The 18,964-nt window shown below is 31.3% G+C and overlaps 1 protein-coding gene across 1 annotated transcript in view; it reads left to right on the forward strand.

Annotated features, from left to right (window-relative positions):
• Window positions 1-12,690, forward strand: part of Phum_PHUM541150 (myosin light chain kinase, putative) — a gene marked incomplete at both ends in the record, with an annotated part of 33,775 nt that extends 21,085 nt beyond the window's left edge. Inside the window, 13 exons of the mRNA XM_002431655.1 lie at window positions 293-425; window positions 4,046-4,214; window positions 4,719-4,770; window positions 4,865-6,048; window positions 6,121-6,321; window positions 7,414-7,604; window positions 7,678-8,037; window positions 8,128-8,290; window positions 9,919-10,516; window positions 10,594-10,935; window positions 11,017-11,169; window positions 11,256-11,379; window positions 11,662-12,690. Of these exons, the coding sequence (XP_002431700.1) occupies window positions 293-425; window positions 4,046-4,214; window positions 4,719-4,770; window positions 4,865-6,048; window positions 6,121-6,321; window positions 7,414-7,604; window positions 7,678-8,037; window positions 8,128-8,290; window positions 9,919-10,516; window positions 10,594-10,935; window positions 11,017-11,169; window positions 11,256-11,379; window positions 11,662-12,690 (4,699 nt within the window). The remainder of the gene's footprint in view (window positions 1-292; window positions 426-4,045; window positions 4,215-4,718; window positions 4,771-4,864; window positions 6,049-6,120; window positions 6,322-7,413; window positions 7,605-7,677; window positions 8,038-8,127; window positions 8,291-9,918; window positions 10,517-10,593; window positions 10,936-11,016; window positions 11,170-11,255; window positions 11,380-11,661) is intronic.
• Between the last annotated feature and the right edge of the window lie 6,274 nt (window positions 12,691-18,964).

An 18,964-nucleotide genomic window follows, 5' to 3' on the forward strand; every position in this document is an offset into this window, starting at 1 on the left:
TTTTTTTCCTTTCAAATTTATGAGAAAATTTAAATTTTATTCGTTGAAAAAAGAAAAGGAAAGTTGTAGGTATTGAAACAAAAAAAAATGGTTGTAAAGTACTTTCCGGAAATGACAAATAAAAATTTTTTTTTACACAAAAGTTATTAGTTATAATATAGAGATGACGAAGAAAAAAAAGTGTGATAACGTTATCGAATGTTTTGATATATCGAAACACTCGCGTATAACTTTCTCTCCTTTGAGGAATAATAAAAATGAAAATTTTTTTTTTCCTTTTAATTTTTTTCAGGTATTCTAAACAACCGATGTTCATAACGAAACCTCGATCAAGTAATGCTGTAGAAGGTGATACGGTTTTCATCGAATGTGAAGTCATTGGAGATCCCAAACCGGAAGTTTATTGGCTAAGAGATTTTCTTAAGGTAAAAGATTAAAATTCAATTCAAACGATGATTTAATAAAATTCGTAATAATTTTCGAAATAACTATTCGGTGTTTTAATGCGTCGTCTGCTAAAAAACGGCCCACTTTATTTTCTTAAGAAAAAAAAACATTTAAATGGCGACAATAAAAAAAAAAAAAAAATTTAAATTTAAATAGAAACTTTAAAAATTTAGCGCGAAGGTTTTTCTTTTTAAAAAAAAATTCAAAAGAAAATAAATAAAATTGTTACCCATATAAGGAATCGAGTTTTCCATTTTTTTTAAAGGACGTCTCGGGTCAAATAAGTTATAATAAGTAGGTTTTTTATTATTGATTGAGGGAGGTTATCAAATACCAACATTTAAAAAAAAAAAAAAAAAAAATTTTTTTTTTAAACGTTTCCGGTATTTGAAAAAATGGTTTTTTCCCTCTCCGATCGTGATCTCCTAAGGTAAAAAAAAAACTTATTTATAAATGATTTTGTAGTTAAAAGGGGGGAGGAGAGGTGAGGGGGAGGAGGTGGGGAACGATATGATATGAACAGGTTTCGTTCAGGTATCCAGCTGGCCGTAACCGGAATTATTATTATCAATTCATTCTCTACAAAATAAATATTATAAAAATATAATTTATTACTTTCTCTTTATTTGTTGTTGTTGTTGTGCGAAGAAGAAAAAGAAAAATTTTGAAAATCATGTCGCGTAATTTTTGCGCCAAAAATTATTTGAAAGTTTAAAAAAAAAAAAAACCTCTCGAACAAAGCTTTTTTTTTTCACGTATTGAACAGGAATAATAATAAATATTATAAATACAGGTCAGTCACGATTCAATGCAGGTCATTGCAAAAAATTTATTTATTTATTTAAATGCCGCCGCCATTGCCATCGCCGCCACTGCCGCTGCCACCGCCCTCGTTTGTATAAAATTATTAATTAAAAAAAAATTTGTTTTTTCATTTATTTATTTATTAATAATGGCGCGACGATAATAAATAATTGTCAATTGAACAAACGCATAATTATTAACGATTTATTTTTGTGCGTGTGATTTATTCTCACGTTGACATCCACCCACTCACGCGCACGCACGCACGCACGCACCACCACAAACGACCTTTCTTAACAAAAAAAATTATTATTATTATTATTAAAAAATAATCGAATGAGAGAGAGAGAGAGAAAAAGAGAAACCTAAATCTTCGTGATGATGACACAAACCAAGTTTGTTTTTTTTTTTAAATTTAATCCCCACTACCTACCAACCTACCTTCCTACCTTCCTACCTACCCGTGCCTGTAGGTTTTTACCCGAATTTAGACTCAGTACCAAGTTAAACGAGTTGAAGTAATAAAGTCAAACCTTGTTTGGTGAAAAAATTTTTTTTTTATTTTGGTTTGTTTCGTATTTATTTATTAATTATTTATTTATTAAAAAGAAAAGTGAAAGTGGTTGTTAGTTTAATAATAATATTAATAATATTAATAATAATAATAATAATAATAAAATTATTTTATTGTTTGTTACGGTTGTCGTCGTTTGTTCTTCTTTTATTATTATCATTTTGGATAAAATCGGTGGAAAAAAAATTGGGATAATATTTCATTTAAAGGTTTTTAATTATTTTTAATTTTTTTAAGGAAACGAATTAAATATAAAACGATTCGATATATCGATCGATATTTATCTCGTTGTCAAAAACAAAATAAAAACAAAACGTTTCACTCTTCATAATTTTTTTTTTAATTTTTTTTTTAATTTTTTTTTTTGTACGACTTTGAATTTTTTTTTTTTACGAAGATCGAATATGTTTTGGCTAAAACAACAAACAACAAACAACAACTACAACAACAACAATTATAAAAGTAATTAGTGTGTAACTTAAATACGGGAAATATATAATTATTAGTTTTTTTTTTTAGTAAAAAAAAAACTAATTCATAAATTAAGTCAATGGACTATTTATTATTTTATGAGCGGCGCCATTATTGTGCGTAATTTTAAAAGACCTTACTTGGTAATTTTTTTATTACCTTCATTTATTAATTAATAAATAAATAAATAAAGAAGGCGTTGTTATGAATAACTAAAATTATTATTATTTTACATAGTAATCAAACAAAAACAATAAATATGAATAAATAAATAAATTATTTATTTTAAAAATTAAAATTTTTAATTAATCATCATTCAATTCTTTTAATTCATTCATAAAATAATTTGGAGAATTTTTTTTTTTTTAAATAAATTTATTCGTGACATTGAAAATTACGATTACGATGATGATGATGATGATGATAATTAGTTAATTAATTAATTAAGTTTTTAATTATTATAATTTAAAATTAAAATTTGTAATGTAATGACGAATTGAATTGTTTGGGAAAAAAAAATTATTACAAAATCATATATTGAAACAATAATTGTTGATTAAGGTATCAAACATTTAATAACGAAAAAAACAAACGAAAATGTAAACAACAACACATTGTTGTTGTTATTGTTGTTGTTGTTTGTTGGTTGTTTAAAAAAATAGTAAAAAAACCGTTGGAAAAAAAAAATTTTTTTTTCATTTTTCGTTTCATTTTTTTTTCCGGTCATCAATCAATAAGCTAAACATTAAATTTTTTTTTTTTTGTCAAAATCAAATATTAAAAATGGCGGCAAATTCTTTTAAATAAAGCAGAAGATAAACAAATAAAAATTATTGTTCAAATATTAGTCACCAAACTACAAAAGAACATAAATTTGTTTTGTTTTTTTCCTTCACTTCCGCTTTGCTTTCGTCGGTAATTAATTAAATAAATTACGCGTTGTTATGTTTATTACTAATTTTTATTTTCTTATTAAAATATTTTTTTATAAATAAATAAATAATAATGATAATAATAATAATAATAATCTTTTAAAAATTGACAAAACTCTTTTTTGTGAAAAAAATAAAAATTTTAAACCGTCGATCATAATTTTTTTTTTTTATTACTTAAAAATTATTATTATTATCATCAAAAAAAGATGTTTTTGTAATGTAGGCGTATAAGAAAATCTTACGAAAATCCTACTAAAATAATAATAATAATAATAATAATAATAATAATAATAATAATGGATTTTTAAAGTCCTTCGATAATAAAAGTAAATCCGACCTGAAAAAAAAAAAAGTGAGAGTTTTAATTACGGTGGGAAATTGAAAAATTGAACTTTTAATTTTTTTTGCAAATATAATAATAATAATAATGAAATGTTTGTTTAATAAACGGCGATAAGATTTTTCAAAAAAAAAAAAAAAAAAAAGAAAATTTCGTAATAAAATCAAATTTTAATGATTAAAACTACAAATGATTAAAAAAAAAAAATTTTTGTAATTGGATAGCGGGGGGTTGATTTAATCGTGAACGATTTCAAAAAAAATTATTATTATTATTATTATTATTTTTAATTATTTCGTCTGCTAACGTACGATTACAAAAAAGAAAAAAATTCTTATGTGCGTTTATAAACTCCTCCGCAAATTTTTTTACTTGAAATCCTTTTTTTTTTGTTGATAAAATTTGAAAGGTCACGACCCACCACCAAAAGGATTTTAATTTAGTCGTAATAATAATGATGATTTTTTTTTCCAGCCGGATTACTATAGGGATTCGCCAGATTTTAAAACGCAAGGTAACGGACCGAAATATTTACTGGAAATACCAAATGCAAAACTCGATCATACTGGAACGTATTCGGTTGTCGCAAGGAACGTACATGGAGAAACTAAAGCCGTGATTTCCCTTCAAATCTATGCAAAAGGTAGTAACCATAATAAATATTTATAAATTTGAAAATCAATATCCGTTATCGATTTATGGATTTTAATGATAACGGGAATCAATAATGTTTGGCTAAGGAGAAAAAAAAAAACCGCACACACACACACACACACACACATGCACATACACTAAAAAAATGATTTTATTTATTAAATAAATGATCCGATCGATTTTTTACAATTAAAAAAAAAACAACTTCCGGAAGTATATATATATATATATTTAATTTTTTTATTTGACCTTGAAAAAAATTTAGTCAAATAATTTATGTCAATACAAAAAAAAAAAATGTTTCAAACAACTAAAACTAATATTAAAAGAGTTTTAAACAAGTAAAAAAAAAAAAGAAAAAACCTTCACGTCAAATAATAATGATAACTATATACGTGCAATTGTGCGTCGAGCCCAAGAGGCCCGTACCTTAACCATATATATACGTATATACGCCTATTATGGTATAAATATAAAATTTATTTTGTTTTAGGTCAAGGAAAGGAGGACAGGATGGACCACCGTAATAATCCTGTGACTCATGGGTGAGTTGTTATTATTATCATTATTTAAGAAAAATTTCTCTTTTTTATTATTATTATTTCTATAAGTGTTGTAAATGTTTTTTTTTTTTTTTAGGAAAGTGGAAAGGCTTCCGATATTTAAAAAAGGACTCAAAGATATTCGTTGTTGCGATGGTGATGCTGTGACATTTGAATGCGTTGTTTTTGCTCCCGATCCCGTCGATATAAAATGGGAAAAGGAAAAAAAATCTTTGCCCAAAGGAGGTGATTTCGAAACGAATTTCGATGGAAGTACGGCCACGTTAATGATAAAACAAGTTTTTCCGGAAGATGAAGGAGAGTATACATGCGTTGCTTATAACGATATCGGTCGTTCTTATACTTCGGCGTGTTTGGTCGTCGACGTACCGGAAGAAAAAGAAAATTTACTCAGTAGGCAATTAACTCGTCAGTCTGATATTATGTCAAATGCGTCTACCCCCCGTTCGACTCCTCGCACGACTCCTTCTAGAAGTATTTCACCGTTTACTTCGAGTAGTTGGAAAGAACCTTTATCTACGACGGCGAGACAAAAAAGATTGAAAATAACACCGCCAAAATTTTATGCGGTACCTCATAATCGAGTCGCTGAAGAAGGAGAAACGATACGTTTTCAATGTGCCGTATCGGGTCATCCCACACCTTGGGTGACTTGGGATAAAGATAACAGTACCGTGACACCGACTAGAAGAATAAATATTTCGGAAAAAGACGATTTAAAAATTTTAGAAATAGAAGAAGTCACGGTGGAAGATGCCGGATTGTATAGGATCACCGTAGAAAATGAAGTCGGTCGTGTTGAAGCAACTGCGAGGCTCGATGTCATAGGTGCAAGAGGTCATATGACAAAAGCTCAAAGCGTACGATCTTGGAGTTCTTCGCCGAGTTTTAGAAGGCGGATAGGAAATAGCGTGGGTAGATTAGGAGATAACGTAACTTTGGCATGCGATGTCGTATCTAGTCCCGATACCATAACTTCTTGGTACCGAGAGGGAGAATTAATCGTAAAAACAAACAAAACAACACCGACGTGGGATGGAAAAATTGCCATGCTCGAAATTGATAATTTAGAAGAAGAAGATGCTGGAGTTTATTCTTGCGTAGCAGAAAATAACGCAGGGAAATGTTATTGTTCGGCTGAATTGGTTGTCGTCGACAGGGACGACGACCTAAATACCATGCCCCCGGTTTTTGTTAACGCTTTGAAAGATGTTGTCGTGGAAGAAGGAAATCCAGCAGAATTACAAGTTCAAATTAAAGGTATTAACTAATCCAAATCCTTACAAACCCCCTACCCTCAACTTTTCACTCATAGTTTTTCGTTTCCCATAGGTGCAGCACCCTTCGACGTCGTTTGGGTTAAAGATAACAAAGAAATTCCTAATTGTCCAGATTTTCGTTACATTGATTACGACGACGGTAGATTCGGTCTTAGAATAGCCGATGCTTTTCTCGAAGATTCCGGAAAATATTTATGCGAAGTTTTTAATCAATACGGAGAATCTGTTTCATCGGGTGAATTATTGGTCAAAGGTCAGTACGAATATCTACAATGACGACTTTAACAATTTTTTTTGTTTTTTTTTTGATTAATTAGTAACAAACAAACAAACAAAAAAAAAGAACAAAAAACAAAAATCGATTATGACGTCTCGCACATTGAATAAGATTCACTCGTAACTATTGTCAAGGACCATAAACATTATTAGGTGATAATAATAACACCTTTTAAATTTCCTTATTTAATTTTTTTGATAAGTCACGATCGCTATGTTTTTTTTTTTTTTGTCATTATGATTATCATCATTATTTTTTTAAACCGACAAATACATTGTTGTTTGTTTTAATTATTTAATTTAATTTTTTTTTTGTTTGTTTGTTTGTTCGTCATCGTCGTTTTTACGTCAAATAAAATTAAATTCGGAAGGAAGGATACGCGATTTGAGATTTAATTAAGTGAAAATTAATTTTTAAAAAATTCGTTATAAATTCATTCATTCATTCATTCATTCACTGACTGAAAATTAAAGGTTTTTCATGACAATATCACGAACTACAAACGACATACGTGTATAATATATACGTCATAGAAATTTTAAATAGTTCACGAACCTTAAAAAACCGTTAAAGGCGTCGTTTTGAATTTTTTTTTAAACAATAAAACGTTTAGAAATTTTTTTAATAAATAAATAAATAAAAAATAACTTGAAGGCTATTATTAATTAATAAATTAATAAATAAATATTTTTTTAATAAATTAAAACTATTTTAAAACCGCTTAAAAAACAATAATAATAGAACCAGAAATTTACGTTATCGTATTTATTTTATTATTTATAAAAAAAATTTTTTTTTTTTGTTTAAACAATAAAATATAAACAATTTATAAATATAACTAATGATAATAATAAATTCTTTTGTTTAAATAATAAAAAAAGAAACACCCGAATTGTTGTTTTTTGTTCTATTCAGAAAATTAAATAAAAAATAAAAAATTTGTAATTATTATAGTATGTTAAGAATTAATTAAATAACGAATCGATTTAATTTTTTTAAAAAAATTATTAAAATAATAATAATAATTATTATTATTATCACTAATTATTTATAAAATTTTCTTTACAGAAATTACAACGGAGCGTTTGCCAAAAATCGTATTTAGTAAAACTCCAAATTCTTTAGGGGTGAAAATTGGTACGAGTGCCAGTTTTTGCTGTCGCGTTCAAATGGATGATATAAAATCACGATGTAAATTAATACAATGGAGTGTCGGGGGGGTGGTAGTCGATGATAAAACAATTTCTAATCGATATACGGTAAGTAATAATAATGATAATATTTTTTAAATATTTCGACACCTTTTTTTTATTACAATTTGGATTTGTTTAGGTGGAAGGAAATGACGACATAAGCATTCTTCATATAAATTCGGTTAGTGGTAAAGATGAGGGTGAAATTGTATGCACCGCTCGATACGTTTGTGATAATTGTAAGGGTAAAGCGTCATCGAATGGTAAATGTTCGTGTTTGGACAGTTCGTCATCGTGTTCGGCTGATTTAATTATTTTACCACAACAAGAAAAATCAAATTCGATTGATGATGATGATGATGATGATAAAAATATCGAAGAATCGATACCGAAAATAATTAACGGTCCGAAAGATTTAAACGTTTTCAGAGGTGAAAATATCGTTTTAAGAGCTTCTTATACGGGACAACCGAAACCCATTGTAAAATGGCTCAAAGGAGTAAGTTTGTTTGTTTGTTTGTTAAATAAAAATCAAATCTCGTTTGTATAACGATGCGACAGTCATATGTTTGTTTGTTTGTTTGTTCAGGGCCAAATTTTGAGAAATACAGATAAGATAAACATAAAAACAGGTGATGGAACTACGAGTTTGTCCGTATTTACAATCAATTCAGACGACAGCGGTAAATATGTAGTACACGTTGAAAACGATTTGGGAAAAGATTGTCATTTTTCATCAGTCTCCGTCAAAGGTAACGTTCATTATTATTATTATTTTTTTTTTTACTTTTTCTAATTGCACGACGACGACGACGACGACGATCAAAACTTTTCAATACGGTTAATATTTTTATTGACGTAAATTAATTAAATCGCATTTTTAAAAAAAATAAACAATAATTATTACCGTAAGTAAATAAATTTTTTACTCCGCCGTTTATTTATTTAGTTTATACTATAATAATAATAATAATTTCGAATATTACCGTAAGTTAATTTGATTGACGTTTTTTCAATATTCAAAACGTACCGTTAGCCTGTCTGTCTAAAATCACGTTCGTTTGTTTTATTTATAAAAGTATCGTTTTTGAATTTGTTGTATTTTTGTTTATGGATTCTAATTATATAAAAATTAATTATTTTTGTGTTGATAAATCGATACGGCAAAAAACTTACTCGGGTAATTTTTTTTTACCATTTTATTTTGGGGATTTTAATAAATAAGTAATAAAAGAAAATCGTTAGAGATAATGTTTTGAAGATTCCTTATGTAATTATTAATTAATTTTTAATAAAAGTAATATTACCGTAATTTTTTTTTTGGGCGAAAGATTATTACCGAAGAGATTCAATAAATAAAATCTTTAATAAGTAATAAATTTTTTTTTTAACTGTACGGGTAATAATAAAAACAATGAAAATTTTCCGATCGAAAAATTGAATAAAAAAAATAATAAAAATTAATAAAACATTTTTTCCCTTTATTATTATTATTATTATTACCGTTTTGAATTTAAAAGAAAAAGAAAAAGATTTTTTAAATAAGAAATGACGGAAAATTTTTTTTTTAATAATAAAATTTAAATTTTAAATATTATAATAAAAAAACAAAAAAACAAAAGTTTTAATAAAAAAATAAAACAAAACAAACAAAACAAACAAAATCATATGACAAAACCAATTTTTTTTTTCAAACATAACAATAACAACAACAACAACAATTCACATTAATTAACAAAAAGTTTTAAAGAAAAAAAATTTATGAATATGACTCAAGGTTCGTTTGTCATTTATTATTATTATTATTATTATGACGTTAAAAACGACGAAATTTATCGCGTGTGACGTCAGACAAAAATTTTTTTTTTTTTTAACACGAAAATATATATTAAGAATGATGACTTTGATGAGAAAACCCCATAAAAGACAAAGAAGGAAAAAAAAGAAAGTTGGGTTGTTAGTTATTAACCAAACGTTTAGTTGTTGTTCGGTTGGTATCGAGTACGGGTACTTCATTTAATTCCAAAAAATTTTTATTTCAAGTTATTATTATTATTATTATTGTATAGAAAAAAAAATGGTGGCCGGAGAAATTTTTACATCTCATCGAAACATACCAGGTGAGGTTTTTTTTGAGGTTTTAGGAGATTTTTTTTTTTGGGGTTTTAGGAGGTTTTTTTTTGAGGTTTTAGGAGGTTTTTTTTGAGGTTTTTAGGAGGTTTTTTTTTTTTCTTTAAATTAATTAATATGGCTGGATAAAGAGACGTAAAACGTATACGGGATCTATTATTGATTGGCAAAATCCCCCCAAATTTTTTTTTTTTTTTTTAACACTCTCATTTTTGCAAAATGTAAAAGTTTGTTCCTTTTTGGCTTATAGGGCCTCCCGATCCACCGGCAACGTATCCAATAGTTAAATACGTTGGAAATAATGCATTGGAAGTTGAATGGTCGAGTCCACATTTCGACGGTGGTAGTCAAATAACGGGATACGTAGTAGAAATAAAAAATAATATAGATAATCAATGGAAAGAAATATCAGGTTTAACTCATTATCTATCATACGTGGCAAATAATTTACAAGAAAATATAAAATATAAATTTAGAATAAAAGCGGAAAATATGTACGGTCAAAGCGAACCGAGTTACGAATCCAACGAAATTCTCATACCATCACACACAAAGTTGGAAAATGATGATGATACTAATTTCACAATAATACAATCGGGAAACGTATTTAAAAAAAATTATAAAGTTTTAGAAGAGCTTGGAAAAGGACGTTACGGTGTCGTGCACAAAGTCGAAGAATTCAAAACGGGACGAAAATTGGCGGCAAAATTTGTCAAGTGCATCAAAATGAAAGATAGAGAAAAAGTCAAAGAAGAAATTGAAATTATGAATTTTTTAAGGCATCCGAAACTTTTGAGTTTGGAGGCCGTTTTTGAAAATCCCCGGGAATACGTCATGGTCATGGAATAGTGAGTACCTGTCCTTACTTCTGGAGCAATTCCCTCGACGATCGTTTACCAAAAAAAAAAAAAATTTTCTTTTACAGCATATCGGGTGGAGAATTATTTGAAAGAGTCGTGGCGGATGATTTTCAACTGACGGAAAGAGATTGCATATTGTTCATGAGACAAATATGCGAAGGAGTCGAATACATGCACAAAAACAACATCGTGCACCTGGATTTGAAACCTGAAAATATAATGTGTCAATCGAGAACGTCGCACGAAATAAAATTAATTGATTTCGGTCTTGCACAAAAGCTCGATCCGAATACTCCGGTTCGCGTTCTTTTCGGTACTCCAGAATTTGTACCACCGGAAATAATCAATTACGAACCCATAGGATTAGAAACTGATATGTGGTCGGTTGGTGTGATTTGTTACGTGTTGTAAGTACTACAATCAGGACCGAATCCAGGTGAGAGAGAAAAAAAAAGTAACAATTTTAACATTTGCCTCTTCTTTGTTAGATTGTCTGGTTTGTCACCGTTTATGGGTGAAAACGATGCGGAAACGTTTGCCAACATAACGAGAGCTACGTTTGATTTTGATGATGAAGCTTTCGATGCTATTTCTCAAGATGCTAAAGACTTTATATCGATGCTTATCGTTAAACGAAAAGAGTAAGTTGTTTGTTTGTTTGTTTGCTTGTTTGTTTCGCTTTGTTTTCTCACACTTTAACGTTTTTTTTTTTTTTTTTTTCGTTTAGAAAACGACTGACAGCATCCGAATGTTTAAAAAATAAATGGATGATGTCAGAACATGACAAAACAATGAAAGTCGTTTTAAGCACTGATAAACTTAAAAAATTTATTATTAGAAGAAAATGGCAGGTGAGTTTCGAACGAATGTTATTGATTGATTGATTGATTGATTGATTGATTTATTCATATTTTATTCCTTACATTTTTTTTTTTTCATTCATTTTAAACATGCGTAATTTTTATTAATTATGTTTTTTTTTTAACGAATGAATTTGAGATTGTAAAAAATTTAAAATTGTAGTAACGATTCGTTTGTTTGTTTTTTTTTTTTTTTAAATTACTAATGTGTAACAAAGCATGTGGTGTGTAAAATAAAATTTTTTTTTTTTTTTTTTAATTAACAATTAACAGAAAACGGCAAATGCCATCAGAGCATTGGGACGAATGGCATCATTGTCGGCAGCATCACGAAGAAATTCAGGACAAATAAATAATAATAGTCAATTAGAAAATAAAAATTACGTCGAAATGGTATCAAATTCTAGTCTGAAAAAATGTTGCGGTTATAATAAATTATTAGAAGATGGGAGAGAAGGTGATGGAGATTCGAAAAAAGAAGGAGGAGAAGAAGAAGAAGAAGGAAAAAATAATAATTTGAAATTATTTAAAAGCGAAAGAAGCGATTCGGGTATAAGTGATTGTTCTTCTGTCGGTTCTAATCATTCATCAACTTCTGCATATCAAACGGGAAATAATTTATTAAATAAAAAATATTCAATAACAGAAGAAAAGGAATCAGACTCCAATACGATCGATAATGACGATGATGATGATGATGATGATGGGGAAAGGAAAAGAGAAGATGGAAATAATGATATGTTTAAAAAAAAAGAAATCCAAGAAAAAGTATCGGATATAAAAAAAAAATTTATTGATTTTAGTCAAAACGTGGATGAAATGGATAAAAAATTAGAAAATGTCGGTAAAAAATTAAACGATATATCATCGAGTCAAATAAATGTAATTACAAATAATCAAATTAAACGAGTGGTCGTACCTGATTTAAAAGAAATGAAAAATGGAAACGATGTCACAATACCATTAAAAAATACACCCCCATCGGGAAAAATAACGACGAACGTTAAAATTAATATTAATTCATCTGTTTCTTTGCCAACAGCAGAAGAAAAATTGCCAGGAGTATATGTGAAAACTAACGGGGAGGTGGTGAACGGATGTAAACCTTCTTCGAACGTTCAAAGGAAGTTACAGGAAACGTATAATTATTCAAAAGTTGCTGCCGCAGTTAAAAATTTAAATGAGAAATTAGAAAATGTAAGCAATAAAAAATTTAATAATTTTAATGATAATAATAATAATAAGATTAGGGTAACGCGTTCGAGAAATTTTCAAGAAACTGTAGCATTTTGGAAAAGATAGTAATTTGTAAAAAAAAAAAAAAGAAAAATTGTACATAATTATTATTATTTTAAGCGAAATTTAATTTTCTCTTGTTTGTGTGTGTGTGTGTGTGTGTGTGTGTGTGTGCGCGCGTGTGAATGTTGTGTGATGGAAAGTATGAAAAAAAACAAGTTTTTTTTTTTTTTTTTTAAATAATTTACTTGTTTTATTTATTTTCAAAAAAAAAAAAAAAAACAACAACAACAACTTCACGAATGTTGTTTAAAAAATTATTTCATTAATTATACTTTCTATGTATATCTTAATTATTTATTTATTTAAATCTGTTATTTTAATTTCCCTACAAAAAAAAAAAAAAAAATTTCCCTGCACTTGCAAATAGGATCCGCCATGTTGAATTTCACATCAATAGATTGTAAACAAAAAATTATAATAGAAAATTATTTTTACAAGTTTTTTTTTCGTTTAAGTTTATTTAATCCTTTGAATCGTTAAAATATTTTTTCTTTAAATAAAAAAGAAAGAAAAATTTGTTAAATAAAAATTAATAAAAATTTTTTTAATTAAATAATAAAGAAAAACGATAGGAGAAAAACTCAAGGGGATTTTTGCGGTAAGAAAGGAGGGTAGAAAGACTAGGAAGGTATAGTAAAAGTGAAAAAGGTAAGGAACCAAGCGAAGAAAGAAAGGTTCGAATAGAAGGAGGAAAAATAGAGTTGGAACTGTGGAGGTTTGAACTTGGTATTTTCCTTACTTTAAATTTCTCACTGTCAATCACAATAATTATTGTTGCTCCTAGGTTTATTGGTTTAGAGGATGCTAAGGATGACTTGCATCGGCTGGGGGAGGACTTAAATGGAATACTAGTGCCTTCGAAGTTTAGGGGGTGTTCCAGGATGGATAATATGGATGGAGAGAGAGGAGGAGGCGTTACTTTTTCTGCAGTCGGCTGGGCGAAGAGAAAAAGAGTCTGCTACGCATGAGACGAAAGGGGGTTATGCCAAAACGATAAAGGATGGGATGTTCGGAGGCTGGAAAGGGAACTTGCAATTCTCAAAGAGTTAAAAAAAAAGAACTCGGGATTGGCCGAAATGCGATCGGTTGCCACGGGAACAAATGGGGTTACTGAGACCCGGGAAGTAGCGACTTCGCCGATCTCTGCGGCAGGGAACAAAAGTGCGCCTGCTGATGCAGATGAAATTATTTCTGGGACCAATGATGGGTTCGTTACATTTACTCGTCGGAGTAAAAAATGCGCAAAGCAAAAGCTGAATGGTGGGCTTGTAGTGGTTGATAAGGGGGACAAGAAAGCGGAGCCGGCTTTGGATAGCTCGCAGTTCAAACCACCACGGGCGGCGGTGGTGGTTCTTAAAAGGGCCGAGAGTGGAAAGTCCTTTGCGGAGGTCTTGGTTGCTGCGAGGGAAAAAATCCAATGATTTCGAAGCCTTACAGGATTCCGAGTGAGGGTTCGAGCTCTGATAGACTTTGGTATGCGTCTGAAGACGGCAGGGCTGCGATCCACTTCTCCAGGTTGGGTCAGAGCCCGAGAGCCACGAACCCAGTCAAAACACCGAGGCCTCGAGAGCTGTCCTGGGGAGAGGGTTTCGTTCTGGTTGGATGGGGAAACGCGGTTCTGGTGTCTGCTTACGCGTCGCCGAATCGTCCCGTCAGCCAGTTCGAAAATTTCTAGCACGCGCTCGCGAGGGAGATCGATCGGTTCGAGGGGGGGGGGTCCCGTCCCACTCTTGTCTGCGGCGACTTCAAGGCGAAACACTTTTCGTGGTCGGGATAAACGCGCGTGGCCGTTTCCTCAAGGAGTGGTTTGATTCGCGTCATTTCGCCGTGCGTAACCAAAGGGGAGCGAAAACTTGCGTGCGGGCCACCGGCGAGTCCGCGATCGATCTCACGGTTTCTTCTGTTGCGGCCGCGCCGTGGGTCTCCGGCTGGGAGGTCCTTTCCGATTTCGAGTCCCTGAGCGATCACGCCTACTTGGTGTTCTCGTTCGGGGCTCTTCGGTCCGGCGGGCCTCGCGTCGTCATTCCGCCCCAGTGGAGCCTGCGGTCAATGCACGAAGAGCGGCTCGTTGAGTGTCTCGCTGCGGAGTCGTGGCGAAGAGCCAGTCTTGATTCGGGAACAAATAACGCCGGCGAGATGACGCGGAGAATCCGGGACGATTTGCGTCGCATCTCGGATTCGTGCATGAGAAGGGTCGGTTCGGGGTCGAACGAGCGCAAGCGGCCGAAATACTGGCGGACGAACGAGATAGGAGAGTTGCGAGGAGTCCTGTCTAGCTCGTTGTCGGTTCGGGGATAGGAAACGGGAACTCCTCCGCCGCGGAGATTACGAAGAAATCGTGACCGGCCCAGTTTTGCTGGGGCTTAAAGCGGAGTGGCGGGCGTCGCCGAGCGATATGGAGTTCGAAGGAGGAGAGTTGGAAGGAGCTCCTGAGCAAGGTGGATTCGGATCCGTCGGGGCGGCTGACGGCCGGCCTGACGGGGGAGTTTCTCGCCGAAGTCGTCGCGGAGCTCTTCCCTCGCGTCGGGCCCTACGCGTTTCCTCCGGCGGACTTCGCCTTCGACCGCAAACGCACAAAAAATATTTCATGATTGGTGAAGTAATAATAATAATAATAATAATTGACGTCACTGTCGTGACGTTGAAAAGAAGAAAAGAAAAAAATTACGAACGCCGCTGCCGCCACCGCCACCGTCGCCGCTGTTTGCCGAAGAAGCTGTAAGGACAAGAAGGAAAAAGACGATCGATTAGCCACCAGTTGCAACAATGTCTACCACCTCAAGTAAACTAACGTTACTCCCATAGAGTATGAAAAATGGAAAAGGAAAAGAAAGAAAGAAAGAAAGAAACTTGCTAACTTTCCCGAGGATGCCAATATTCACCTGTTTTTTTGTTTGTTAAATTTATTTTTTATTCTCTCTCTCTCCCCCTTCTTTCTCTCTTTCTCTTTCTCTCTTTTTGCTTTAACTTTGCAATTTCGTATAGGTGTGTTTAAGTGAAACCACTCCTTCGACTATTTACGATATGGAAGAAAAACTCTTCGAGTGATGGTGGTAAATCATGAATGAATAATTAAATAAATATTGTTTGCAGATTGTCGTCGTCGTCATCGTCGTCTCCAACGCCAACGTCAAGAGGATAAACGGATTTTTTGTAACCACGTCGTTCTTTTTATAAAAGAAAATAAATGACCTCCTGCACATCTCTCTCTCTCTCTCTCTTTGAAGAGTTACAAGTTAACAATCGAGGGGCAAAACATTTTCCAGCAAGAGCAAACATCAGATTGATGTAATAATTACTCGGAAACGATGGTAAACTTTGGTCATCAAAAGTGGGTGGAAAAAGAAGAAGAAGAAGAAGAAATTCTCCAGTGCTGGAAAAATAAAAAAAGAGTTTACAACAAGGAAGAGAATTTGTTGTTGTTGTAGTAAAAATCGTGGATTTAATTACGGAGGCTTTCAGAAGAAGAGTCTACCATTGGCGCGGGATCGTGACAGACACGTTATATAACGTTACACGTTATATAATAATAATAATATAGTAATATATGTATTTATTCTCTCAAATATATTATTTAAAAAAAAAAAATTTTGTTTTTTTTTCCATCATGCATGTTTGGTTATATCCTTCATTTATTCCCATAAAAGAAAAACGTAAAAAATTTTTTATACAAATTGGGTTATTTAATTTGCAAAAGTATCAGTGAAACACAATGTCGAGGAGATATGATTTTCTTTAAAAAAAAAATTTGGGTTATGCAATTGGCAATACGCAAAACCCGACAAATTGCATAACTCAAAAAAGTAAGGCGGACAGAAAAAATCGAAAAAATTCAAAAATTCTTAAAAATTGTGGTTATGCAACTGGCAATACGCGATAACACGACAAATTGCATAACTCACAAAAGTAAGGAGAACGAAAAAAAATCAAGAAAAATGAGTGAAAAATTGGTTCCGAGTATCAGTAAAACATAATATTTAGGAGGTCTCAATTTTTCGATAATTTCGCTTCGCTTCAACGCCTTGCATTTAGAGTATATGCAATTTTCAGTACAATTTTTAACCAATGGCGTGCTTTGTATACATAACGAGAAATTAATGGCGCTCGCCATTCGTACTCGTGATTGGTCAGAAAAAAAATCACATATTTTTCATGTTTAACTTATGTATTAATATGAATAAAATTGAAATTATGAAATAACTATGTTTTAAAGCAAAATTGTGTATATGTATATATTAAATGTGACCAAGGATGGAGAAACGAATTTAAAATTAAAAAAAATAATAATAATAAGGATAATAAATAAATTTTATTTAATTTTTATTTATTTATTTATTATTATTATTATTATTATGTAAAAATATTTATTCGTGGCCGTATTATAAAAGCATGTTCGGTTGTTCATCTCGTTGTGTGTTATGTTCGGTTCGTTCTTTATATTATAAGTCGCAAATTAATACTAAAATTAATTTACAGTTTATTTCTTGTGACGTGTTAAATGCTCAGCATAGACTTTTTCACAAAATAAAAGTAAAGGTTATTTTAACTCGCGAACAAACACTTAGAAACTATCACTCAACAAAAACTAAAATTAAGGAAACGGATAAGAATTCAATATAACAAACAAGTATCGAAAGAACGCGTGCAAAGCTATGAAGCTTCTCTTTATAACCTCAATTTTTCATTAGTCAATTGTTTCGAATGTCCAACAATCTAAACGAGCAAATACTTGCAAATAAAACAAAAGAAAGAGTTTCTAGAAGCTTCGCTTCTAAAGAAGAACAATTTGAGTTCATCATTAGTCTTTTGTTTATAAAAAAATTGAAAAATGTGAACATTGAGTGCGGGATCATAACAATATATATATATTTACAAGGCCAAAACTGTATTCTATTACTGGAACAGCTAATGTGCCGATGGAGTTTAACTTATTTCTTCCATTCAGTTCCGACTGTTATATGAGCCTCAATCTTTTAAAATATTCTTTCTTTAATCGAGGTTTAATTTCCTTGTTGGCTACCCCAAAATTTTCTTCAATCCCCAGATATTTGTATGTTGATCCAGGGTCCAGTTCTTCAATAAGTTCTTCTTCGGAGTCTTCTATATTTTCCTTCCGTTTTAACTTTCCACTGACAATATTAACTCTGGCACATTTTTCCAAACCAAATTTCAAGTTGATGTCAGAGGAAAAAGTTTGAACCGTCCTTAGCATTCTATTTAACTCCTCTTCATTTTTTGCATAAATTTTTAAGTCATCCATATACAGCATATGGGTGATTTTCCTGCCTCCCGGTACCAACTCATATCCTTCAGTCGCAGGAGTATAACTCCCATTTCAGTCTCAACCTCAACCCTTCTCTCAAAGCCGAAATCATCAGATCCGAACTCGCAAAGGTGAGAGCAGATTCCCCTCTGGCATAGGCTGTTGCAGAGATCTGCTCCACCCAATTGGGATACTCCCCTCAACCATGTGGGAGGCATTCCCGAGGTATCACTTTCAGTCCTGCCTCCCATAATTACACAGGTACATATAAATACATAATTTAATACAGTATTCATGTTAGAGTGAATTCATATTCAGATAAATGAGAAACATTTGATCTTTCTGCGACTATCCTACGATAATCCCAACAGTGAAAATTTCTTTCGTCTAATTGAAGATATTTTGTGCAAAGGTTTAATTCTTTGTTCCAATCAGGTTTGGGTAAATTGTCCAATATCCATATTCTAAGATGCCAACTACCATAGGATTTTGGATTTACTCTCAGGCACTGTTCTGTCAATTGTAAATCTTTTTCCAATAGTTTTTGATAACTTTCCAAATCCTCGTCGTTTTTCAATAACAAAAATATTTCTCTTCTATAATTCCATAATGTTATTATATCCGGATTTCCTGTAATAAATTACCGGTGAGATTTAAACCTTCTTCGTCTTGAATTTGTGAAGAACGTTTTTCTGAATGAATTTTTTAATGAATATTTGATTCATTATTTTTTTAAATTCTATTGCCTTTTTCTGTTTCTCTTGCCTTGCGATGTCTTTTTGTTCTTCTGTCGTTCTTATTTTGACTCTCCCGTGCATTTTGTAATTTCTTAAAAAACAAATTTTACGATTTTTTTTTGAAATTAATACAGGAAAAATAACTCTCAATGGGAAATAGTAAAAATAATAGTAATATATGTAAACAACCATAGACATCAATTTAAACTTAATTATATCGATGGTAAATAAAGTGTCATTAGAAAAATGTATTTCACTTTAACGTGGAACTTATAAA

The sequence above is a fragment of the Pediculus humanus genome, genomic scaffold (assembly GCF_000006295.1).
Source record: "Pediculus humanus corporis 1103172108290 genomic scaffold, whole genome shotgun sequence".
NCBI lineage: Eukaryota > Metazoa > Arthropoda > Insecta > Psocodea > Pediculidae > Pediculus > Pediculus humanus.